Source organism: Lineus longissimus, chromosome 4 (genome assembly GCF_910592395.1).
Source record: "Lineus longissimus chromosome 4, tnLinLong1.2, whole genome shotgun sequence".
Taxonomy (NCBI): domain Eukaryota; kingdom Metazoa; phylum Nemertea; class Pilidiophora; order Heteronemertea; family Lineidae; genus Lineus; species Lineus longissimus.
Window position 1 is genome coordinate 24,829,229 of NC_088311.1, and position 26,406 is coordinate 24,855,634.

Here is a 26,406-nt window from a genome sequence, read left to right on the forward strand (position 1 = left end):
GTCTCGCCACACGGGGCATCGAGGCTGTTATCCATTATTCGCAAAAAACACTTGTCTGGGGATTTTGAGGAGATTTATGAATTCCGTCTTCCTGCAGGTGCAATGGACAGTGTCGCATGCCGACATGAACGCCATGAATCAGTGTGGGGAGTCGGACAGTATCTGTTACAATCAGGCCTGAACAATGATATCAATGTCATGTAGATTTAGAATCAAACGGAGACTGAAGATTTAATCCAATTGTTCCCCCAATGCACCATCGTCCAGAGCAAGCACTGGTTGTATTGCACTGGGGTTCTTCCCCTAACACACCATTGCCTGGAAGCGAGCTTTTTTTACAGGTAGGTTCGTACCATTGTGTACATTTAATTTATTACTAAAATAATCAAGTAAATGAATAAAAAGCAATAAAAACAAAAAGTGCATAATTGTTGGTCCTTCCGAGATTCGAACTCGCACCAATTGTTAATGTGCATCACTGATGTGACCCGCTCTACCAAAACTAGGCGCTTGTCGCATCTGAACTTGACAGGTTGATACGGATTTCACAAAAGGTCTACAATAGGGAAATGAACAACAGGTCCGTATCAACCTGTCAAGTTTAGATGCGACAAGCGCCTAGTTTTGGTAGAGCGAGTCACTGATATTGTTTACTGACTAACAACACGTGCGTTTCTTAATTGATGACGTCAGGCGAAGTTACCGAGCTCTGATTGGCGGCCAATGTACACAAGGGTACGAACCCACCTGTAAAAAAAAGACTCGCTGCCCGGAACTGCTCCACGACCGTCTTCGGCAAATTCCAACGGCATGAAAGGAAAATTTAAACGACAGTAACAACAGTAAAGTTGTTTACATGTAGCTATGCACATGCATGACATGCCAGCATATTTACTTTTTTAAGATGGATTTTGGAGTATATCTGCGAACAGCCAATTGACAAATGACATTATTTGCCATTAGACAAGTCTTGATACAATATTTGACATTTCTAATCCGTATTCTGTGCTGTTGATAGAGTGAATTTGCTGGGAAACTCGTCACAAGGTGCGAACTTTAACCTTCAATAATATTTTGCGTGACAAGGCACTAGGCAGGGCCAAGGCCAAGGGGAGGTGGTGTGATGACGTAATTTTTATCAAGGAACCGGTGAAGAGAAAATGTCCCCCTGCAGAGTTTCTGAGAAATCCATTGCCTTTTGCAGAACTTCACCCAACAAACAATCATTGAAAATAAATTTAGCCTTAAACATGAAAAAACTTACTTTGGTCGGAGGAAGATGAAGCATTTCAGTTTATGCAGGGTATCACCATCAAGAACAAATAGGTGTGTTCGCTCTATTTGTTTATGAGCACTTGTACAGTTGCGTTTTCTCTTTTTACCAGCTGAGCAATCACCTTGATGAATGATGGTATCTTCTCCTGTGACCCTCGGATCCAAAGAATTGTACCAAGGTCTAGATGTCTGTGATGCATACCCTACTAATAAGCTATTTGTGAGTAGGGGGCCTATAGGCCTAAATCTATTGAGGCTAACCATTTTCTTATCATATCAGTTTTTTATAATGAAAAGATGAATCCAACTTACAAAAACGGGGCACTCCACCATCACATTTTAAGAACATAACAAGGTTGATTTTCAAAATAAAATCTGCAGTTCACTTCGAAAGGCCCCATCTCAATAAAAAACACAGTTTATAAAGTTATTGTGACAGTTTTTTTATGTTTAAAAAAGGACAGCAAAGTTGTTCTTTAAATCATCCTAAATTAAGTGATGCTTATTTGCAGACTTATCTTGATGAAATTTACCACCAGTCCTCAACGGTTGTCCAAGGCTTCGACTTCAGTGGTATAGAACAAGTAACTGATGAAGTGGTGCATGTGTTGGTGTCTGTGGCAACTCAAAACAATGGAGAATCAGCTCTGCAAGATATCTCTTTTGCTGCCTGCACTCATCTGACTGACTACGGCATTTATCGACTTGCCAAATGTTTCAAAAATATTCGGAAGGTAAGAAATGTGAAAAATTTGAAATAAATGGTAAATCTTGGTTATTTAATATCAGAGAGGGTTAATGTTTTCATAAAAAGTATTTCATAACCAAAAAAGATGATGTTAAAAAAAAAGAAAAAAGAAGTTGAAAAAATATTTGTAGCCCCCAGTGAGATTTGAACTCACGACCCCTGGTTTACAAGACCAGTGCTCTAACCCCTGAGCTATGGAGGCTTCCTTGTGCCATGCATGTCAGAGTTGTGTATTAAACCAATGCACTGCGAGCATGTACAATGTATTGTGCTACCACACGACTAGCCCATTGATAATACACAGTTCAAACACTATTGTCTGGTATAGGGTATCGTGCACAGTTGGCATCGATCACGATCAGAGCATAGCATGAGGAGTCCAGAACACTGGGACTACCTGCCAGTGCTACACACTGGGACTACAAATAAGAAGTCCGGTGTGTACATTCTGTATAGTGCATGAGTGGTGTGAAGGGAAAGATAGTCCCTCAAATCAAAGTCCTTCACATTGTGGAACAGAGCTTTGAGCTTGACAGATTAGCTTCTCAGGACTCTGTTTTCATCAGTTCTGAAATACTTTTCATAAATCATAGCTTACTACAGCCAGTAGACCATAATGAAGGATAGCAAGAATGCTAAACACTTGCGCAAGTTTCACGTGAAGGCGTCAAAAAGTGAACATCTATGACCGAATGATCTCATTAAAAACTACAATTTTTTGAAAAATTTTCTGGTATAGAATTTTCTTTTCACTGGCAATTGGCGAGGACTCGGCGAGGATAACGGAAATGTTTTTCTTTGTCATTTCTAGATCTCGTTAGATGGGTGTATAAAGGTGACAGAGAGAGGCCTACACTACCTACTAACAGAGTGTCAAAAGTTAGAGGTGGTGTCCTTGAAGGGGGCTAATGTCGGTTATGTCCCAGCAACGAGAGTTGGCTTGAAACTTTCGCTGGAGGGATGTCCCATTTATAATGATTTGAGGAATGCAGAGGATACAATCGATTATGATAGTGAGTAAAGATGTTTAGTGTTTTTCGGGGACGCTTGGTATTGAGCAATGTTAGGGAATATGGTTTGTCAGGAACAAAGCTGGGTGCAAGGTGGGGGGCCAATCGACCGATGATGTCAACATGGGGGGGGGTCAGCCTGGAGCCACCTTGAAAGGGATGTACACTGTTACCTTCTGAGATCAACAAGTGCTTTTGTGATAATTGAAAACCTTGGTCCATTATAGCGGTTCTAGAGTCCTAGGGCCCTCTTTGTTTTTAGTGACCGGCTATTTTCCGTGGCCTTGGGGTATTCAAGTGATCTTGTTTTCCTTCAGTTTCCAAGGACAAGGCGATCGTCATGTGCGATGCTAGCCTCCAGTTGGATGTGGTGGCATACCTTCGCGGTGATCATGTTGGTGAGATCAGCAAGAGGGCGCCAGGTGGAGGCAACATGAAATTACACACTAGTATCGTGACTTATGAATTCTGTGGGACGGAGGTAACTGATTAGTAATAAATGGTCTGATCAAATCATCATTCTGGGAAAAAAACAATGTTTTATAAGGTCATACTGTTTGCCTCCAATCATTAAAATATAATTTCTGTGTCCTTGAGAAAGACACTTTATCCTTCTTGCTTCTCGCCTCACAGGAGTAAATGAGTTCCTGGCTAGCAGAAATGGTCATGTTCATTGCATGTTCACAGGCAATTGAAATGTGCTGTCACTGGCTCTGTCACAGGCAATTCAAATTTGAAGTTTGTTCCGAAGGGAGTTGAGATCAAACCACATTGTATAGGCATGCGTCTGGGGGTACAGTAAGCATGAAAGTACAGTAAGTAGAAAAAAATGTATCATTTCTGTTTTGTTGCAGTTTGATCCCTGTTCATTCATGACTGATGGTGCAGTGTATATCTATGCGTTTGATGTTGGTGGTAACCTTGGCAACCCACAGGTGGAGATCATGTCACGATTGGATTCGGCGCGGGCTCAGGTACACCATCTTCTACTTTCACGATCAGATCTGAGGTCGTTGCTAAGTTCTGTTTTAGAGTTGTAAACTAACATCATTTGCTCAGAGAAAATCGCTTCTGTTGACCTTATGCCCAAAAATGGAAGACTAAAACTCTTCCAAGGCAGTATTAACAGCCCGAAAGATGCACAGTGTTTTCTTAAACTGAAAATGTGCTACTTTTTCTTTCAGGTCCTCTGTGTACCATTTATCATCTTGGCATTTCACACAGAAAGCAAGGAGTCCAAATCTGCGATTGATAATTTGACAAAAACATTGTCCACCGCTATGACATCACGAGGTGAATACCTCAAGAACTTGATGGAGAAGGAAAAGGTTGACAGGTAGTGTGATGACATCATTTTTATCATCTTGACCAGTGACATTGGCAGATGCTAGTGCAAAGAATGGCATGAATTATATTCTTTTTGTTACTCTCGTTTTCTTATATGATAACTTGGAATTTCTTCCAGTTTTTCATTCTGTGTTTCCTTTAATTTGTGAGAGCAGATCACCTTAACAATTGCTTCAAAAGATTTTACCGTCTTTCAGTCGGGAGCGAGACTTCCAGTTTCAGCAGCACTACAGCCGTGGCCTACAGGCGGAGGAATTTCATCAGATGGACCCTATTTACTTCTTCAGCATAGAAAAGGATACTAAACATGTAAGGAGAATCATGAATAGTCTGCCTGCCATTTTGTAAGAGTGCGTGCTTGTAAACATGGTCTATACGACACATGAAAAACGGAAAGATGCTGTGGTTGAGAGCGGCTCTGAATGAAAATGGGAGTCTCATGGTTGCATAAGTTGTCTTGATGTTTAGGTGAACTAAACTACAAATATATAGGCCTTAGGCCTCAATCGTTTTGGTCTGTCACTGATGTCGGTTGTTAAAATTCAGAATTGGGCTGGTGGGGTTCCCAACTTCGTCTTCATCTGTCCTGACCTCTTATTCAGTCAACCCCATATACCCTTGGCTACCCATACTATATCAAGTATCAACGTACCTTTTAGCTCCATGGTGTAGTCCTGGTGGAGGTCAAAATTATGTGAAACTTTAAATCTTTTATTGCAATTTGCTTGTATTGATGGTTTTCGTATCCTAGGAATAAATTCAAATTTTTCAGGTTGAGTATTGCGCCCTGAAACAAGAGGTTGGAGGAAGTAATCAGACACTGGAAGATCTTCTAAAAGTACAGGAAGAATTAACGGTAAATATGATTGCATTATTCGGGAGTAAAAAGTGTAAAAGGTTGTGAAGATTTGATTCAAAATACAGCTTCCCTCAAAATTTGCAGTGTTGAGGAATGGTTAGTTTCGTTTGACACCAATTATGATGTGGCAGCTCTGTAGTGGGTTGTGTCAAGCTATCAAGCTGTTTTCCAATGATATTCTGTTTTCTTTTCCAGAATAAAGCTAGTGCATCCATTGACAACCTTAGAAAGAGTGATATATCTGAGGTAAGAGGATCGGTTTTAGTCAGCCTTGATAGGAGATTTCTTGGTGGCTGTAATCATTGGTCATTTCCAGTTTTAAGAGTTCTGAGTCGACTGTATATTCAGGAAACTCTTGATTGCAAGAACCTCGATCTGCATCCTGTCTCTTGCGGCGTGCAGTTAAAAAGTTGGGTTTTTTTTCGAAAATCTTCCTAAAATGATCATCTGATCGTTCTGGGGCTTCCAAAAGAGAAAAAACTAAGTTTTATGAAAGGAACTTGTTCCTTCAATAAAAGCCTCCTTGCATCTGAATTGCACAAAAGATCCTTTGATATTATCGAGGTATGTTTTAGTTGATAATTTTTTATTTTGATTACTGTATAAATGACCTGAATTAAAACTTCTTTCTTTTCATTTCCTGATTGATTCAGATAGCATCCATGAGCTCACCACCACAAGCGCTGCTGAAAGTAGCACAAGGACTGTTAGTCCTTTTAGGAAAGGCAGACTCGGTGAGTAACCCCTCCAGAAATGATTCAAGGGTGTTCTCACCCATTTAACTTTGAGGTCAAAAGTTCATTTTACTCTCTTAAATATCTGTTTGTTATCAGAAATGACTGTTGAGGTATATGTGTAAGAAATTGTGCGTTACCAATGAATTCTGACCAAACAGTTCAAGAATTGAAATTCAGACACCAGATTTCCATAGCTTTATGTTCTTAGGAAGGGTCAGTCAAAACTCTGAACATTTCAGTGTTGTCTGTCTTCTTTCAGTTAAAGTCAGCTACTTGGAAACTCTTCAAGCCGATGATCAGGAATATGTCCTTCCTCAATGAGTTGAGGGAGTCGCTGTCAAATGTAAGTAGAATTGCTTGAAAAGTCAAAACATTACTGTTTTTATCACACAAGAATCAGCTCGACCACAATCTTTTTTCTGTTTGTGATGTGTTACCGAGCAGCTTGTCTGCACTGAACCTTTTCGCCAACTTCTTCATTTTAAGATTTTTATGTGGAATTATTTGCAACTAAATTTGTTCCTTATCCATTCCAGCCTGGAGACTTTGTGGAACGCTGTAAAAAGATCACTCCTCTCATGAACGACCCTGATCTCAATGAACAAAGGGTAATTACTAATAAAGTGGTTAAATTGAAGTGGATATATGTACAGTGGAACCCCGGTAACATGACCACTCATGGGACCCGAGGTTAAATGGTTGCGGTGGCCGCGTTAGTGAAGTTGAAAATCCGGGGACAAAATGCATGATTAGGTTTTCCCGCCAAAATTGTTGAACTTATTCATAAGTTTGTACAAAATACAAGAACTTTGCATTCCAATGTTCTTCTGGGTTTGGAATTGTGGAGATGCTCGCTAGGCATTCAGTCCATTTTCAGTGAAAGGGTAGCTGTCCTAGAGAGTTCAGCCATATTTTACATGTTAGAGCCCAAGAGCGTAGTGGTCAGGGACTGGTATCCTTTGGCCAGTATTCCTCTCTGTTATAAAACCGACAAATTCTTATTGACACACTGGCTATCGTGTTTGTTTATCTTTCAGCTTCGCAACGTATCAATCGCTGGACATGCGTTCTATATTTGCATGACGACAGTTTACCAGTTGAGCACAGAGCACTGGCCGAAGATATCCAAGCTACAAACTGATTTGAAGGAGAAAATGGAAATCCAGAACAAACATGTATGAGTACTTAAATACTCTAAGAATTATTCCATTGGATTGCAGTCCGGTTGGTGCATGGCCGTTTTCAGTTGTCTCTGATGGCCTTGATGTTCTTGCCAACCGTTCCCGTTCACTTGATAAAAAACCACTGTTAGTTACTGACTGTAAAACAACCCATCTGTTTATAATGATACTTGGCAGAGGACGAGGAATGAGCATGAACTGAAATTGTAATGCCTGGCAGACTACGTGGAAGAACAAGCCAGCAGGAATGTTTCTTCTCACCAACCATGGCCAATGCTTTGTCCCATGGATCACAAACAGTATCCAATCCATTCACTAGAAAAATCATCATCGGACGTCTTAGTCCAAGTCAGACTTGGGGCATCCCCTGTCTGTAATTTATTACTCTCTGTCATTGATTTTCTGTGACCCTGTCTATGATATGCCTTTTTCTTGCAGGACCACACTGCAATTCAGTTCTCTCTTGAAACTTGTGAAAAGTATGTTCGTACGGTCTACCAGTGGGAGTCGTACGAATTCAGCCAGGCAGTACACAGCTTGTATTCGTCACTGCCTAAAGTCAAGATGATGAATCTGGAGGAGTATGTGCAGAGTCTGTCGGTCAAGCCATTTGGTGATGGTATGGGACCGTATCGGAAAGCAGTCCAAAGACTTGCTAACATGGTAAGTTTGGTTTCAGTGGTCAAGTATTATAAGATGATTGCAATTGTTCTGTCAACAGTGAGGCCAGTGATGGTATAACTATTGCCACAACAGTTGCCAGGTTGGCAATGCATTGTCTAGTTCAATAACAGATTCTTGCATTGCTCAATGTGCATGGGTTGGAGATCTAACAGAGGAAAGACTGTATCAAGCTGTATGTAACGATGCTCTTGATGATGATGATTTATGACAATGTTAACTTTCATTTCAGGGCAAAGTTCTCTTCTACCCAAACATTGCCGGTGAACCAATCATATTTGATGTACAGTGGTTTATGGACATCATGGACTTGAAGCACAAAGACAAGAAACTAGAGAATCGTGACCGGGTTTTGTCGCTGACTCGCTACGCCCAGCTTTATGAAATGGGCGACCTGGAGGAGGCATGGAAAGACCACTGCACAGGGAACGAAGTAAGTCAGTTCAGCATTGCACTCATGGGGAGTAATACTCATAGTAACTCATGTAACAGAATAGAATAAACCAGTTGACATCCTGCACGCTAAAGTGAGATGCCTGAGTCATTTTGATCTTGGATCTCTTTGGATTTTGATTTCACAAGATGATAAAACTGAAACTTTCATATCAACTGACACTGTCTATTTGATTAGTTTTCAGCAGTTCTCTCCATCATGCAACACTTCGGTGTTGTGCTCCAAGTTAAAACTGATGTTCCAAAAAATACCGAGCCAGATTGGTACTACGTGTTCTTCAGAGATGTGCCCCCCAAGATGTACCTTTGGTCGAACCCTCGGCAAGATCAGCTGAGTGGACTGGGAGAGCGTATCTTCAACACAGACAATCCCGATGACACAGAGGGTCTCGTCTCAAATTATTACTACGTGGTGAGTAACAAAACTGTTCCCTTATGTCAACTTGGGGACCACGCCTTCCTCAAGAATTCTACAGACTGAGTAGTTAGTTGGTTCTGATCCTCGCTTTATTCTTTCTTGTTCGTAGGTTGTGCGATGCTGTTTAGAACGACTTGTTAAGAAGGAATAAGAAGCTTACTGAGCTCTGTTGGTCCCACTTGATACCTCAATAGCCTGCATAGAACTCTAACCTTTAAACAGTTTGTCAAGTGTATCTCAAATATATCCATCAAAATTTTTAATTTTCAGTTGTTTAATTGTCCTTGTTATGTTTCAGAAACATTTTTGGCCCGATCAGAAACCGGACACCGACCTCGAGGTGACGTACTCCTACAATCTCGATAACGGCTTCCCCTCTGTACTGATTCCCCAGATTGTAGCAAAACTTCACGAGATGTTTGATGTAAAGTTCTGCTGTCAAACCTGCGCTGTCGTTGGTCAGGGAGCAGTCGAGGCTAAGATCAAGTACAATGTGCATGGCAGTAAGTACAGACTTTCAAAATCAGGCAGTTGAATTCCTCAAAGTCAATTTTTGGCCATGAAAATGATAGCCTTTTGATAATAGGCTGAGGTTAGCCTGAAATGATCCCTACTGTAAACAAAACATCATTGTTATCGTTACTGAGTCACTTTAACAGAGATTCTAGCAATGTAGGGCTGTATGACTGACCCATGCATCAAGTACATTTACATCATGCATTGTGCATCATCATCATGGACCTTTCATTTCAAACACAAATCACAGATGGGGACGTCTGAGGGGTGCCTATGATGTCAAAGTGTGGAGTTGACATAAATACCAATCACCTCTGAGCAGACGAGTCTTTTGTCATGTGATGTTGGTTTCCTCCAGAGACTCAGGTGTGTTCCGATTGACACTCGAGACTAAACTGTTGTGTTCCTCTTTTAGCCCGCATCACCGGCTCCATTGATATAGAAGCCCGCTGCACTCGCTTCAGCCAGGAGAGAGAGGCGAATGAGTACATCATTCATCAGTACATGTGGGGTCTCGTCAATAGTATCTGTCTGTGTATCGAAGGCCTGATCATCTCCTATCCGTTGCTACACTCTCATGTGAGTTAATATAATCCAAGTCCTGTCTTGATGAGACAGCAGATGATTGTAATGATGTCTTCGAAGATGTCTGTGAAATTTTCTTTCTTTTAACTCTGAATGTTTTTTCAGTTATCACTTGTATCTTCGAACCTGGGGCTGACATAACAAAATCAAAGTTTGATGACTAATAACTCGGAGTAATTTTATGTCTAATGCTGCAGGTTGTAATCCCATGCCTTGGATCCTGTGCCCAAACCGTCTACAGGTATAGATACTCTCCACTGGAGCTTCCCAGGGACATTACAAGTGAAATACCTTGTCCAAGTTGTAAAGAGGAGCGGATGTCACCCTTGGCGTATGGTCTTCTGCTCGGCCGCCATGCCTACCTTCCGTACCATGATTGGAAGGAGGAACTGGGAACCAAAAGATGTCGGCATTGCGGCATCTCCGAGGTTCAAAGTGAGAAATTTTGGGTATGTTGTGTTTGCTTGACCATCTTGCAATCTTGTCCAAATTCAGTGCACTGGGTCAGTGTACGACTATTTCATTACCATGGCTGGTGATGTGAGAAAATCCTGTTTGATCCCAAAGCAAGGATTGATAAAAGCCAAACTTCAAGGAAATCAAACCAGTGGTTTGTTCCCAAGAGCCCCTACTTCAACTTTACTACATGTACACCATGGTTTTTCAAAAATGTAGATGATGTCTTTATTCTGTGTGAAGTTAGTGTGTGACTTCAATGGCGTAAATCGACTGTGATTCGTATGCATTCATCTGATGCTTTCAGGCAATGGAGTCCTCCCTCTACCCAACATTTAGATCACAGACATTTGAGTTCATCACTGCTGAAACAAGTCAACCAGAGCAAAAAGAGTGAGTCCACTGCAAAACTTTCTTCAGTGTTTCAGATAACTGCCAGTGAAGAATCCACTGGACACCCAGACTAATGTTACTCTATTTGCCCCAGTATTTATATCAGGACGTAATGCCAATGGTACTGATTTAGCAACTGGGCCCTGAACTAGATTATTTAAGGCAATCATTCTCTTGCCTTTTTGGTGGAGAGGGAGGGTGTACTGTGACCACTTTCATCATTTTCGCTTCAGATTATCTGAGACTCGACAAGAGAGTTCTGTGGAGTTGTTTCTGTCTTGTCAGCCTCTCTGTGCGAGGGAATTCAAAGCGGTCAGGTTTCTGGTGCTGGACTCTAAAGGCGTGGAGCTACACATCATACGAGACGTTGAGTGCATCACAAGGTATGATGAGTTAAGAGTGGGTCTGGTTGTTCAAAACAAATTCTATCACTCTATCCATTAGACATCTAGTGGCAAGTAAACAGCAACAAGCCAACGGCATTATTAGCTCTGGTAAAATTTTGATATATGTAGGAGGGAACTGGAGATCCCTGATATAAGCTAGTTTATTAGCGAGATTCACCCTCTTATCAGAAGGGCGACAGATCTGTCTGACCGGGCTGCAAAACCCTTGGTGCAAAGATGCTAAAAGCTGATGTTTGTTATAGAAATTGATCGCAACCATTTGTAAAACTCCAACGGCCCCAAAGCGATGAAGTTTCAGCCTCCACCTCAAGTGTGCTAGCACATGCAATTGATTTTGTTATTGACTCCAGACTGAAACGTGGAGAAACCGATGATTTTACCTCCAACCTGCAGAGAGCAGGTGATATGACCATGAACTTGGCAGGAATGATCATCAAGAAGTTTACTGGTGAAGATGTGAAGGAAGAGCACGAAGCGTTGAAATGTTTACCGGGTGATGTTTTGCATTTGGATGTCAAGTGTATTGTCTCTGAAGATGGATGGGAGGTAGGTTCAAGAAAACACATTGGCTGCCTGTTGAAGCTTAAAGCAGCATCTCAACTCAGTTAGAATTCTGACACACTCCGAATCTCTTCTCGCAAACATTTTCATCAAAATAGCCACTTTATCAAGCTCTTTGCAGGATCTATTTGCTGTATTGCGATATTATTGTGATCGAATTCTTTTTTCCTGCTGCAGACGAATGACCTCTTGTTGATTATCTCCAAGAATGGGTGTGCTGTGGTCACTGTGGGCATCCAGACAGATTCCTTCCTTGCGATAACCGCAGAGGATTCATTCATGACTGAGTCTGGGCCCAAACTGGTGATGCAGACACCGATGTGTCCAGTAAGTATTCCTTAGTTCCAGCAATGTTGATTTTGGACGTTTTATCTTTTGACGACATAACTGACAGTCCATATATATAACACTATTGACTTGTTCTGGTCCTGTGATTGGTTCGCAGCCAGCTGTTTAAAATAGAAATTGCCTTCTCCCCAGGTGGCACTTGAGAGTGTCTTGTTTGACAGATCTGGCATGTTCTTTCTTTGGGAGAGACATGTCGTAGACAAATTTACTTTACAAATTAAAAGGTGATCCTCGTGACATCTCAAAGAATCTTCTCTTACAGGTTGTGACGTCCAGACACTTCAACGTCAACACCCTGGTTGTTTATGATGAAACAGGGATTGGAGGTCAATGGGCAGTTGGAACGATACAATCCATTTCCAATGGCTACCTCTACGTGTCGCAAGATAAACACAAGCGGTCGTCTGCCAGGAAGATTCATCCGAATTCAGAAGACCTGTCGTCGTTGTGTCAGACCCCTGGCGACAAGAGCATCACCATTGGGAAGGGTAACTATTGTAAACAGTGAAATGCCATTGTGTAGACAGAATATGCAAATCCTATAATTACCAAGTTTCAGCACATTTGCATGTATAATAACAGCACAACAGCATTGTGTATTTCTATATTACAAATGGAGTAAACCTTTAATAATGCATAATTAATGTCTGAAGATAACTTATCAATCGTTTTTGGCCAGTTCTGCTTAGATCTTTTACACTTTTACACTTTTTGGCTTTTCATCCCTTCACTATTTGTTGCTTTCAGAACTTGTAAAACGTCCAGGGCAAGTTTACGAGTTTCTGAATGAGACGAAGACTTTACCAGCACCGATTGGGCTGTTTAGACACGTCATTAGGAATACGGTAAGGAAAGATGATAGTTCTCAAACTAATATTGGGTTAGTCAGAAAAACTGGTAAATCTCACATTGGATGTTCGGTAGAATTATTTGAATATGCTTACGTAATGTTCATTATATCAGCATCATAAATCCATTAATAAAATTGTCGAAGTTTTTATGAAAAAACAACTTTAAAAAAAAGACAAGACGAATTTGGTAAAAAGAGGTAGTAGCCCCCAGTGAGATTTGAACTCACGACCCCTGGTTTACAAGACCAGTGCTCTAACCCCTGAGCTATGGAGGCTTGTGTGAGAATGAGGTGATCAGCTGGTACATGTCAAGCAGTTTGTCAAGTTTATTCACAGCAGGCACAGTGACAGCTTTCTTATTATATTGTCTCTTGACATATGGCATGCATTAAATGTACCGGTACATAATTGCTGAAGTTACAGGTTATTGATTACATATGTCCTATAGTTATAAAACAATGTTTTCAATGTCTTCCTAGTGGTATAATCATTGATTTGTTGACATTTCTTGTGTATCTGTGACCGAGCTCACTCTATAGCCAAGTTAAAATAAAATTTGAACAATTCACTTCATATGCTCATTCTACCTCATTCAAGATATGTTCTTTATTTTCAGGCTGACATTGATCTATTGCCTCTGAAGGGCCGTCTTGAGAACCACCCTGTCCAGTGCACCGCTGGAACCTACACACCACTAGTGCTCGCCAGGACAATTGAAAATAGCATCATGATGAAAAACCGTCTGTCACCGGTGTCCATGTTGTTCTTGCCGTCCAACTTCGAGACGCATCACCTGTACCATCCATCACGTCACGTGGTCCATGACCTGACCAATCAGGCAGTGACTCAAGTCTGTGCTGGAGATGTCATCAGTCGCAGGAACGGTATGCATGGTCTTGAGCTTTTTTCACAGATTTAGCTCTGATTGAATAGCCTGGGCCATTGTACTCACCTGTAGGTGTGCGGCTTCCAAAGTGTTGTTTGCACGGTTGTGATTCAGATGAATATGTCTGTTGCGGGCAACGATGGACTCCAAAATTGTTTGTCGAATGCAGGTAAGAGGGGCGAAAGCAACTAGATGGGCCTTGAAATAGACAGAGTCTGCAGGTCACCATCACTAACATTACTTTAGCTCTGAAGTACCTCTCTAATCTTTTGTGTCATACTTGTGTATATTGAAGCCAGAATGATCATATCACATACCTGACTGCCAGACCATACTGCTCATATTCTTCAGCTTTATTGAAAATGATGTTTGTTTCAGCGGTTTACCATGCGAGTCACCTGATGAATGCTCCCGTCATCCCTTTGGCTGATGTTGATGGTGTCACCTCTGCTGAGACTGGCCAGATCTGGAGGGCATTGGTGGCCCCTTTTCTAGAAGGCTATCAGAGACTCATGGCATATCCTGTAAGTGTTGTTCTTTGAGCGTTGTTGATTTCACTGTTGCCGAATAAGTTGTCGATTCTTCAGGTGCGTCATGTCCGTTGTTTCTTTTCAGCCACTGTTTAAAGTCTGGAATAAGATCTTGTCGCAAGTAAAGGAAGACTTTGAGGAAGGCTTGGTGAGTGCATTCTCTAGATTCCATTCAGATATTACAAACGTTCCCTGGTGCAGTCTCAACTTTTAACTTGGCCGCATATTCACCTTGTAATGGAATATAGAATACAGGAGTAGTTGTCATTGTGAACCTGCTACGTCTTTGTCAGTTAAAAGAGAGATTTGGTCTTGAAAGCTAAAAAACAATTTGGTGTTTTCAGATGAGGAAGTGTCTATCTCGTCTCATGGCGTTGTACTATGAAACCATGCTTCTACTTATGGCTGTGAATACTGACATCGAGATGAACCCAGAGATGAGGCAGGTTAGTAGATCTCAGCCAAAGCTTTCAGGTCAACTTGTTATAATTCCAGTAGTTCAAGTTACAGATTACTGATCAAGAAGTTAATTATAGGATTGATTCAAATCACCTCTTTGTTGTTTCTGCATTTTCAGAGGTTTGGTAATGTAAAGATTGTGTTATTCCTTTCAGGCAGAGGCAGACGTGTACACCATCAAGATCAACAAAGCCTTTGAGCCGCGGGAGGATCTTGAGAATGGCCAATGTGAATCACATCGCTGCATCGACTGGAAACTGGTTATAGACGCTGAAAATCTCAGAGCAATCAAACTCTCGGCAGACACGAAGGCGGACATTGCTATGGAAATATTCCGGCGTTTCCCAAATCTTGTGACTGTTGACCTGTCTGGCTGTCATTTTAAAACACTCAGTGGCATTGGGCTTTGCAATACTCTAGAGAATCTCGACATGAGTGAGAACGATTTTGAAGAACTGCCAGCTGAACTTGAGAAGTTGAAAGGAACTCTGAGGTCTCTGAATCTCCATACAAATCCTCTGAAGCGTTTTCCCGATTTCATCTCTGAGTTTAGCAAACTAGAGATTCTGGATGTCGGCAACACATTGATCAGGAGCCTACCACAAGATTTCGGGAACTTGAGCAGACTACGGATGCTTTCCCTTGAAAACACTGCCGTTGTCAATCTGCCAGAAAGCTTTAGAAAACTTCGGGTATGATACATTTCTAGCTCATCCTGAGGAGCTTATACGATACCGTGGCGTCCGCCATCATGAAACTTTCAGTTCCTGCTGGAGCCTTCGGGGATGACCACTCTTGTTTGAAGCACTTGTGACAAATATGTTGTCCTAAATTCTTGAAAGGGTGTGACAGCCCCGTTGCCATTGAGATCTTTTTGAACATATTTCTATGTTTAGTAAATCTTTTTCTACTTCAGTATCTGACCTATTTGAACCTGAAAGGTGTCCTCTGGATGGCCGCGTCTGATATGCCACATCGAAGTATGACAATGGAGAAATACATGTCGTTTGTGTCAAACAGGAAGTGGAGTTACAATATGGCTGTACTACACAAAGAGGTGGGTTATTTGTCTTATCATTTCATGTCTGTGTCTGATGCACGTGCAGCAGCGAACTTCGTGCGATCTGTTGTGATCACTTAGGGAAGTGGAGACATCACAGGAGATCAATGTGCTCACATCGACCTCCCGACAATAATGTACCGTAAAGTACCTCTAGGGTAGATAATCTTGTAAAGAGACTAACCACCAATCTTTTCAGGAAAAAGAAGAGTTGTACAATGCGTGTAATCCTACCGATGGTGGCTTCACCTCAAGAGGAACCTACGACATGCAGGAGAGGATGTTCAAGATGTTCCCAAGGCTAGGGGTCGATAATGAGGGTAAGTATTGGTTCAATAAAGGCCCGATTTTGCTGGGGTGTTTTTCAGGCTACAATATCAGTGTGTAGAGTACCCCAGCTAAGGTTGACTGATGTCAATTAGACGTTGTTGTTTATAAGAATCATAAAGTTGTTTCAGATGACTTTGCATCTGCACAGGAAGTACATTGATAATGACTTGTTCCAGATTCGGCGGACATCTCCCTCTTCGGTGGCGTTCCATCCCAGATATTCAGCTGCAGGAACCTGACCTACCTCAACCTATCAAACCAGGGGTTAAAGGTCATCCCGGATATGATCGGCAAGCTGAACAACCTGCAACAGCTACTCATTATGGACAACCCTCACTTGGTCAGTGTGAGTGGAGAAGTTGCCAAGACACCTATTGAATGTGAGTTGTGGACACGTTTAATCTCTTTGTCTGATTTTGATCTAGAAAAACTGATAAACCAGCTAGCTAAACATAACAACAGTACAGTTCACTGCTAGGGCTGCCAACCCATCAGAACTTTCACTGTTCTAGTCTTTAAGTTTGCAAAGCAGTACGGAAGATATTGAAGTCTTCCTCCAATGCTTACAGAATACCAGTCGTTTTTGCCAATGACCATTTCAGCCGATGGTCTGAAACGACTTCTGGTCATGGACCGAAACAACCATGAGCTGATATGGTAGTGTGCCGAAACAACTTGTGCGAAAACAGCCATGGCAAATGGTCATTGCCAAAATGACTGTATACCCTTCAATAGTTCCAAAGTGATCTAAAGTTCGCTTGCAAACTATTGTTGCTCCAATTCCAAAAGTTGTTTCATTTTCTTTAGCTCTTAACCTGACGAGCTGTCCATCCCTAAAAACCCCACCACAGGAGATCATCCGACAGAACAGCCAGACGCTGACGATTGCGTACCTGCGGAGATTGGCTGCAGGCTCTGTCACATGCTACAGGACCAAACTCATGTTGGTCGGACTTGGTGAAGCCGGGAAGACAAGGTATTTACAACTTTCACTGAATCACTAGATAGCAGGAAACCTTTGTAAAAGCTGTGTATGGTTTCCCTTTGTTGTGGAAACTGAGTTTATGCTTTTATTGTGATATCTATTCTTGACAATTTCCAGTCTGATTAGGGCCTTGATGAGCGACAAATTCAAAACCACTGCCACTTCCGCCGAAGGCATTACGGATGGTATAGACATAAAGAACTGGCAGGTGACCCGCAGCAACCTGACATTGACGTATAGTGTGTGGGACTTTGCTGGACAAACGGTCTACTACAACACACATCAGGTAAAGACACCAACATTTCCCTATATTGAGAGACAAACTCCACTATCGATAGGGATGAAACTGTTCCAAAACTGTTCAAGCTGGCTCAAGGCTGATCACCATGTTCTGTCACTGTGACAGACTTTGACATGGGTTCTCCTTCTGACATCATAGAATTGCCCCCCTCTCCACCTGACATCCAGCTCTGTTTGAGAGGTAACTTCTTTCGGATATCATCTATTTTGCTCTTTCCTGATGAGGTGGTAGCAACTAAAGAACCTTATCGGACATACCAACGAATGGGTCTTGAGCATGTGATCTTCCCGCCACAAGGTAAATGCCTTCACTTAAGGCCATCAGAATTGCTATACAAAAGACATTCTTGCTGAAAATACTTGTTTGTATTTTCCAGTTTTTCCTGTCAAAGAGAGCCATCTACATCCTGGTGTGGAACATGAGACTCGGCTTTGAGCATGCTGGCCTAGACTTCTGGTTGAATTCCATCCAATGCCATGCACCAGAAACGCCTGTCTTCATTGTGGGCACACATGCTGATGAAGTGTCAAGGTCGGAACTGCCGTCTGAAGAATTCATGAGGAAGTTTTCAAACATCACTGGATTCTTCTACATCAGCTCTAAAACTGGACAGGTAAATGGAGACAGAATGCAGTGCCCATGTTTCATCTCCTTTGTTTACATACAGTACATCTTCGTAGATCCGGCATTTACTGTTTCAAGAGGTGGACCAAGAGAAGAAAAAGAAAAGTCAAATTGAAAATGATGAGATTCCCTTTCTCCTATAGGGCGTCTCTGATTTCTATGACAAGTTGATAGAGACAACCTTCCTACAGCCATACATGGGTGAGAGGATTCCAGAGGCGTGGTTCAACTTCGAGAAGAACATCATCAGCAGACGACAATCTGGCAGCCTTCTGCTTTGGGAGGATATTGAGAAAGAAGCTTCGAGGAGTGCAGTGTTTGGGAATGAGGTGAGATTTCTTGAAGGCGGAGGGGATGGAGGCTTGATTGAGTGCTGCCTTTGGGACAACCTACCGTTTCATCAATATGATGGTAGGTGTGTTGCCATCCACAAAAGTATATTCTTGATTATTTATTTGGTTTATCATCTGTTCTTTCCATTTCTTCCTTAGATAAAGCAAGCGGTCCAATTCATACATGACCTCGGCAGTCTCCAGCACTTTGATAGTGACTTCCTACGCAATCGTGTGGTGATCAACCCACAATGGATTGTCGACGTCATGGCGTGTGTCGTGTCAGTTCACAATGATGTCAACAAGGTAGGTGTCTGCAAGTTCAATGTGAATGAACAGTAACGCTTTTTCAGACATGTCATTTCGATTGTGAAAAACAGAAATATCCCAGCTTTGGGAACTGAATTTCAACAGACAGACATGAGAATATTTATTGTTGCAAAAATCCAAATTGAAGGAGATCAAAAGTTATAAGATTACTATTGATCATCTCATCTTGTTACTTTCAGCATGGTTATCTCGATCATAAGGACATCGCCACGATTTGGAAGGATTATGATTCAGAGCTTCATGATTGGCTGCTTCGACTGACTGAACTCTTTGACCTGACCTTCCCATTGGCTGATCAGGATGTCAATGTCGTTCCTTGTCTTCTGCCTCAGACTGAGCCAGAGGTAGGTTGACGTTTGAAATCACCTAATCCCGGCTTTCTGGTTATTGTGACTTGGTCCTGTCAGACCAATTTTGGGATGAATGGAATTTATAATCAAACACCTCTTGATACCTTTCAAAAATTGTAATATTTTTGAAAGGTTTGTTTGGTGTGAGAAGAACACTTCAATGGGGATACTTATACCTACTTCAACTGTCGTTTAGATTGAATGGCCAACAAAGAAAGAGGGAGTGAGGAAAGCTGAGATGCTCTATCGTTTTGAGAGTCTGCCGGCGGGCCTGTTTAACCGGGCCCAGGTCCGCCTCTACCAGTTCTCTGACGGCTCAAGCATGTGGAAGAGAGGTTCTGTCCTAAGGAAGAATGACCACATGGCTGCTATTACAATGGAGGGGTAAGATTTGTTATACCAGAATGCTCGGTGTCAATATTGGGGAGTCATTCTTGGAAACAATGTGTCTTCAATGGTTTAAGTTGACAAGAGATTTGGTGCACTTGTGTGGTTTCAACGCGTGTGATGATCCTGCTCTGAAACTTGTAAACTTGTTTGGTGAGTTGTTTGAGCTGTGAGCTTCGCCTCAGTTTCCTAAACGTGACCGGCCAAGAGTTGTGCCTGATTGTTGTGAAGATCTCAATTTGCTGGAAGAATATGCGAATAGAGGTGTTGATGGATCATGATTGGCATCCATCTGATGATATTGTATTGTTTAACCAGGGAGTCTGAAGTGCTCGTTCGAGCGCAGGGCACCAGACCCGAGAACATGATCCTCCTGGTCCATGAAGTGTTTGAGGGCCTCATCCTGGAGTTCTTCCGTGGGGTCAAGTACGAATACTTGATGCCTTGTCCCGACTGCCTGAAAGCGGTAAGAAGATAATTGACATGAAAATCTTTGAAAAGATGCAAAAATCAGAACTTTATTTTTTGTGACATTCTTGTGGAATTTCTTGCTCGTCATCACCGATGTCACAGTCTGGACAAGTTAAAATCATGTCTAGTTTGTTTTGTTTCAGGACGCTAAGCATCCGACCATGTTCCCGTCATCAGTGCTGAGGCGGGCTGTCGAGATGAAGGCCATGCATCTCCAGTGCCATGCATTCTTTCATTCCCTCGCAACATCAGAAGTGCAAGGTAACTACTTTTATGTCTGATATCGTCACCAGTAAACACATCTAACCATGGTGTTCATTGCTTGCTACGGTGGCTACAAATTTGGGTTCATGACGGAGTATTTCACTTGCGCCTGCATAGACACCAAGTACAGGGAATCTTGTCTTACGTCTCCTTCAAAGGACATGGTTATCCAAGTAAAACGACTTCCAAAGGTCATAAGTGAGGTGTCTTTGTTGGGGAACCAACTCACGATTATCAGATTATGAGTTTGACAGCTCCATGTAACTCAACATCGTCTTTTATACATTTCTCCTTCCAGCCATGATGCCACCAGAAGCATCTGAGGACTATGAGGTCCACATGAACAACATGGTCCATGACCTGGAGGACCTGCAGAATCAACTGCCATTTGATACATGCATCCTCTACTGCAAGGCAGACGTTCCTCAAGAAGGAGCAGACGCCGTCCATCCAAGACAGGTTAAGAACGACCTGGAGAAGAAAGGATTCAATGTGTAAGTGGTAAAAGCAGTCCAGTGTAATACCAATAGGTTCTGTGCCTAAGAGTCCTTTACTTGAGAATCTCTCCCCGTGCAGGCTGATGTGGATGTTCAACCGACTCCAACAGGTACTGCAAAATGATTCTCCCATGCTCACTACAGACTCACTAATCTCTTTTCAGTTGGTACCAGGATGACCTCCATTCCATGTCAGTTGATGATGTCATAAAAGCAATGTCGTCATCAAAGACGGTCATAACATTTGTATCCGACAGCTTCGTCTTGGACACAGATTGTCAGCGCATGTTCCAGTTTGCGCAGCAGTCGCTGAAGAAGCCGATTCTACTGGTCATGACTGGTAAGGGGAGAAAATGGCAGCAGTCGGTGATTGGTATGAGGACGGCTCACCAGGTGTACGTCAATATGCAGCGAGCGAAACAGTATGAGTCGAAACTGCAGGAGCTTGTCACTCAGGTGTCGGGGAAGGTTGGCAAGAAGAAGGTGGGTGGAGTGTACAAAGAGAAAAGTAAATCTTGTGTGGTGTGATTCACATGCTCCTTCCCTGGCACGTGTTACTTATAAGGATGAAATAGTAGCATAGGCTAAGTTACACACTAATATAAATGTATTGTTGAGTCGAGGACCTTTGTACCAAAGACAGCAGTTCCCATGTTTTAGGATGTTTTCTGAAAGCTTTGGCTCTTCCATTATGACACAACATTATTTCCCTTTTCTTGACAGGTTGTGAAAGGTGCCGACGTGTTTGTCAGTTATTGCTGGACAAACTCTGCCCAGGCAGTAGCGATCGGACATGCTGTTGAAAAGGCTGGATCGTTAGGCCACGGTGATCCTAGACAACTCAAGGAGTTCTTGGAGAGTGAAGGCTTCTCAGCTTGGATTGACTTTGAGAATGTTGGAGTGGTAGGTTTAGCTAAAGATCGTATTATATTTCGGGGCATTCACTGACCAGGTGGGACCAAACGTCTTTAAGAGTCAGGGTTGACCACTTTCTAGAATGGGTGTAGGAGAAGACTGTCATTACCAAAAACATTGTGTTCATCTTCTTTCCAGAACGGACTGTTTAGTGACATTGCAGAAAGCTTGAAGAAATGCAGAGTGGTTGTGGCCTGTGTCTCAGATGAGGTAAGGTTGGTTGTCTTTGTGATAAACTCAGTCTTGACTTCTTGGGGCTTACCACTGCTTTACCCATCAAGTGGCAATCCCTGTTGGCTTTGAAAGAGCAGAACTGTATAGCTCAGCAAATGTTAGCCCTTGGTGGGTCAAGAAGGATGGAGCGCATTTCATGTCAAACGAAATGCTTCAGGAATAGATTTACAAGGGTCCCCAAGAAAGCAGTTGCAGAAGACAGTATTGTCTTATCAGAATGATGATTTCATAGGCCTGATTACCAACCGAGTACGAATGGCCAAGTCGTGAGTCATCCCTTTCTGTGGAAAAGACATTTCCCTGTATATATACTGGGATTATGACCTTTCACCTTATGTTTTCTTCAGTATGCGATGTCCCCTAATTGCCAGATGGAGTTCAGGTTTGCGCACGTCACTCTGAAGAAGCCTATCATCTTAGCAGTGGTTGGTACAGGTTACAGCTGGGAATCCACCGAGGTAAAGTAAAGATGCCATATTGAGCTGCATGCATGGTTTTCCAGTGGGGAGGATTGGGTGCATGTGTTATATATCTGTTGTGTTGTTTCACCAGGTTCTTCTTTGCATGAAAACGTTCGTCCAGTCAGGTTTATAAATGTATGATCAATTAATTGATTGAGGCGCCCTGCTTACAAGATAGTCATATCAATGTGACCTGCTAAAATTTTTCTTGTCTGCAGATAAAACCAGCCATAGCTAGGTTTGATATTTATAACTGGTCTCGGAGACAATCTCTTCTTTTCACAGGCTCCTGTACTGACCACCACGCACAAGGGGTTTCTGTTGCATGTGGTAATTATTACTGGTGTCTGCAACAAAAATCTCTGATTTGCAGGGTGCTAATAGGTATTCCTTTCATTCTTCAGGTTGGCCTGCTCTCCCTTGGCTACCCAAAGATGAACTTCCAAGTCGCCAACAACATCGCATTCAGCCAGCTCAGGGAATCAGTGGCTGATAGTTTGGCTAGCTTGGATTGTCAGAAGGATGGCAAATCATCTGCTCCACAAGGGACGCAGAAGCAGTCGGCATTCCAGGAACTGTATGAGCTTGCCCAGAGGAAGTTCCTGCGTCAGTTGGTGACTTATACGAATCATAACAGTAACTATCCAAGGCTGTTTGTCCTAGATCTTCAGGAACCAACGGTGAGCAGTTTAAAGTGATCATATCCGAGACACATCTGAAACACAAAGTTAACTTCATTTCACCAAAAACTATGTTCTAATCAAGAACTGTTGCAGAAATGTCTTTAGCTCTTTTATCAAATACTGAATTGATCTTTGATGAAATGATTTCCGACTTTTTCAGAGCGTCTCTGAATCAGGTGGGTCTGGCATCGAATCAGTTGAAATTGACCTGAAAGATGATGATCAGCCATCTGACAAGCCGCATGATGGACCTGGAGAATACTGCTTCCGAGTCCTGTGTGAGCACGAAGGGGTAAGATCATATCTGGCGGAGTTCGCTCTTTCTTCACAGGGAGAAGTTTCCGTCTTGGAGCTCAACGATCAAGAAGGAGTTCACTCATACACTCAAGATGGCCTCATAATAGCATATTATCTTTCCATATTAAGTTGAGCAGTACTAAGTGTGACTTTCAAAAAGAATAAACCCTTTACAGAGTGAGCCTGCATTATATGTTGCAAAACTTGCACCTTTGTGTCAAGGCTCAAGAAAGACAATACTTGGGAGCTGGGTTTAGTCCAGTTCCTTCTCAAATACCACTCCATGTGGTACCAGCAAAAGGTTTCAGGTTAAATCTTCACTTCTTTCAGGGCTGGCATGCCGTCCATGAGGGTTTCCCCATCTCGATGATACAAGATGAAATGACGCCCCTTCTTCACCTGACCGCTCCGTTCTTTGCCCGCATCCTCTCCATCCTCAAGCACAGCAATATCAACCTGCAATGCTTGAACTCAACCCAAGGTGACGCTTTCATCAAGATCTTAGAGCAGGTATTTGTCTTGGCCATGGTCAGCCCATCATTTAACAAATACTCAAGTCAAAAAATGTATTGTGACTTCAACCTTACAAATCAAACTTGCATGTGATGTTGGATAACTACTGTGGATTATAGCTCTCTTGCTAGATACCTATAGCTTTCTATAAAGGCACAGTTTTGGGTCCAGAATTGGGCATGTTCAAACCTGCGAATGATATTTAACTGAGCATATTGTCCGTCCCTTCAGCGCGCAGGAGTCAATGTTGATGTACGGCCATTCTACCAAGCTATCAGAAACCACATCATTAGGAAGGATGTGACGCAGACGTTTGGAGGCTTGGCAAGGTCAGTCACATGGTTATAAACGAACATTGATGGAGGTGGGAGCAGCATGGTCTAGCTTAAGGCGCCCTACTCAATCAGGCTATCTTTAGTTCGTACCGGACACAGACACATCGATTGTGACCGTCGACAAGACATTTTACTCTGATTGCATTGTCCTTTGAGTAAGATGTGTAAAGCAGAGTTGTCTAAACTCGTATTTGCTGGTCTGCTGTTTGTGTCTAGTCTCCCTGATTGATGTTCCAGGTGTTACCTGCCGAGCGGCAAGTTCCTCTGGTTGTGTCCTGAACACCAGAAGTTACCCAGGGTTTCCAAGCTTGAAGTAATTGTGTCAGACCCAGCGCCACATGATACGGTCAGCGACTACCAACTGATTGAGGATCTGAAAGTTTATCAGGAGCTGGTGACAGTCAAGCCTCAAGGTGGGTACTGAGATTCTTGACACGAATTCAGGTCTCTTCTTGGAAGAGCAAGACACACAGTCTTCATACTTGAGTTTGAATTGACTTTAGCTTGACAACTGTTTTGGGAAATAGTGAGACACACATACCTGTTCAGACTGGTGGTGTTATATATGTACGGGTCAGTGGTCTAGCATTGCGAAGTGATTCGTGTACCCGTGTTGACATTGTTTCTCGTAAGCCTTTAATGGGAGGTGTTTTTGTATTTCCAGGTAATGACAAACCTACAACAGCAGCGCCACCAAGTGAAACACCAAGTGAATGCGATAAACCTGCCAAAGAGGATGTGAAATTACCATCAATAAAGGAAGAAATCCAACGTATGCCAGCAGTGACTGCTAAACCTGCCAGGTCACCTGCAAAGCCAAGCAGTTCATCAGGATCAAAACCTGCAAAGCCAAGCAGTTCTTCAGGATCAAAACCTGCGGCAACATCGAAGGGTTTCACTCCACCCAAAAAGGTTGAACGGTCCAAGAGTATAGCATGCACTGTTCAATAGTTGACAAGTTGGCACATTGTCTTTAGAGGTTCTTCATTGACATCACAGTTGTCACATACATTGTAGTTCCTAAGATTCCATCATCTTGGATGTCAGAAGAATGATGGGTTGACTTCTAACCTGACATTTGGTGGAATTAATTAAGAGCCGTTCACAAGGACTCAAACAATGTTAGAATGACACAGGATACAGCCTCCTGATCACAGAACTTCCAGTCGCCAAAATGATTCTGTTTATTGCATATTTATAGTGATCCATACTTCTGTCCAGTTCCTAGCGTTTGCAGCATTTGTCCTTCAACTTCTTCCAGAGTAGCTTTTAGGAGTGTTAACAGCATAATCTGAGCACAATACACTTTTTGGAAACGATGAGTTCTGTTTTGTTGTGCAATCAATTTGTAACTTTTGTCATCAATGTTCCGATTCCAGAATCATGTCTGCCATTATAACAAAATTGACCTGTGGTATATTTACGTCCTATAAGATCAATGTCCTGTTCTGGAAAAGTTTTAATCTGTGATATAACGAGTCTATCCAAGACATTTGTTGGATATTTTTCTCATATAATTGTAATGTTACAATGTAAACTGTGATAGTGTTATCAAGTTCTCATTGTGGGCTGGCGAAAGTATCTTTATTTCTGTGAGCGACATGACTACAGGCATGGTGCAATACCAAGTATCTTATGTAGAGAAACTAAACAGTAAAGATTAGGAAAATAATGAAGCGTCGAGGTCCAGCCCACCATGTGGTAACTACACGTTCGAGATAAAATTGTCTCATGGCTGAAATACGTCATGAAACTCTTTCTCTCATTGTTTTCTTTTTAACATGCGTTACCATGACAACTTGATATATATTTACATGGATCTCAGGATTGTACAGAACATTCCAGTATATATTGGATCAGTGATATTGTTTATTTATCAATTGTAAGACAATGCACAAATAAAATAGGTTATTGCTGTCAGTAAGTTGTCTGTATTTCTTTACTGTGCCTGCTATCACATCGTGGTGACATCTGGGATGGCAGACTGTCCGCCATGAGCAACCTAACGAGGCAGGACATGGCTGCATAGACTCAATGTCTGAATGTTTGACAAGCAACTTGGAAATACATGCAGTTCAACAGGACATGACAACCAATGCCTTCACCCCGTCCAAGAATCCAATGGGGCAGTCCAGTATTACGGGGTCCATGGGCAAGATTTGATTAAATGACTTGAAACTCGAGTGTCGTTCTTGTTGAAAGTCTGACAGAGTTGACGTCAAGCACTTTGGTACATGCAGACATAACAGAAGCACAGGAGGATGTCCCTCACAAGGACAGTGGACAGGTTTCCATTTATGGACACCACATGCCAAGTTCCTGGCTGATAAAAGACA

At 42.3% G+C, this 26,406-nt stretch overlaps 1 protein-coding gene and 2 non-coding genes across 3 annotated transcripts; 1 reads left to right on the forward strand and 2 right to left on the reverse strand.

Moving 5' to 3' along the window:
* Positions 1-909: 909 nt before the first annotated feature.
* On the forward strand, positions 910-25,979 carry LOC135487048 (uncharacterized). Its single transcript, XM_064770362.1, has 54 exons — positions 910-1,047; positions 1,386-1,495; positions 1,788-2,009; positions 2,835-3,036; positions 3,351-3,514; positions 3,888-4,007; positions 4,218-4,369; positions 4,578-4,689; positions 5,153-5,236; positions 5,435-5,485; positions 5,893-5,973; positions 6,236-6,319; positions 6,513-6,584; positions 7,014-7,151; positions 7,596-7,820; positions 8,071-8,271; positions 8,470-8,703; positions 9,008-9,212; positions 9,641-9,804; positions 10,008-10,259; positions 10,574-10,659; positions 10,893-11,042; positions 11,417-11,612; positions 11,805-11,954; positions 12,238-12,463; positions 12,723-12,820; positions 13,443-13,710; positions 14,091-14,236; positions 14,328-14,390; positions 14,587-14,688; positions 14,857-15,393; positions 15,618-15,758; positions 15,961-16,081; positions 16,268-16,471; positions 16,899-17,067; positions 17,194-17,362; positions 17,754-17,990; positions 18,145-18,330; positions 18,493-18,639; positions 18,843-19,007; positions 19,210-19,397; positions 19,719-19,866; positions 20,015-20,132; positions 20,434-20,629; positions 20,797-21,115; positions 21,356-21,535; positions 21,686-21,757; positions 22,129-22,239; positions 22,647-22,922; positions 23,086-23,217; positions 23,553-23,732; positions 23,967-24,064; positions 24,308-24,483; positions 24,735-25,979. The coding sequence occupies exons 2-54, from the start codon at positions 1,406-1,408 to the stop codon at positions 25,019-25,021; spliced, it is 8,895 nt and encodes a 2,964-aa protein (XP_064626432.1). The 5' UTR covers positions 910-1,047; positions 1,386-1,405; the 3' UTR covers positions 25,022-25,979.
* Positions 2,153-2,225, reverse strand: Trnat-ugu (transfer RNA threonine (anticodon UGU)). Its single transcript has one exon. It is a non-coding gene; the product is annotated as a tRNA-Thr (tRNA).
* Positions 13,029-13,101, reverse strand: Trnat-ugu (transfer RNA threonine (anticodon UGU)). The gene has a single exon. It is a non-coding gene; the product is annotated as a tRNA-Thr (tRNA).
* Positions 25,980-26,406: the final 427 nt, after the last annotated feature.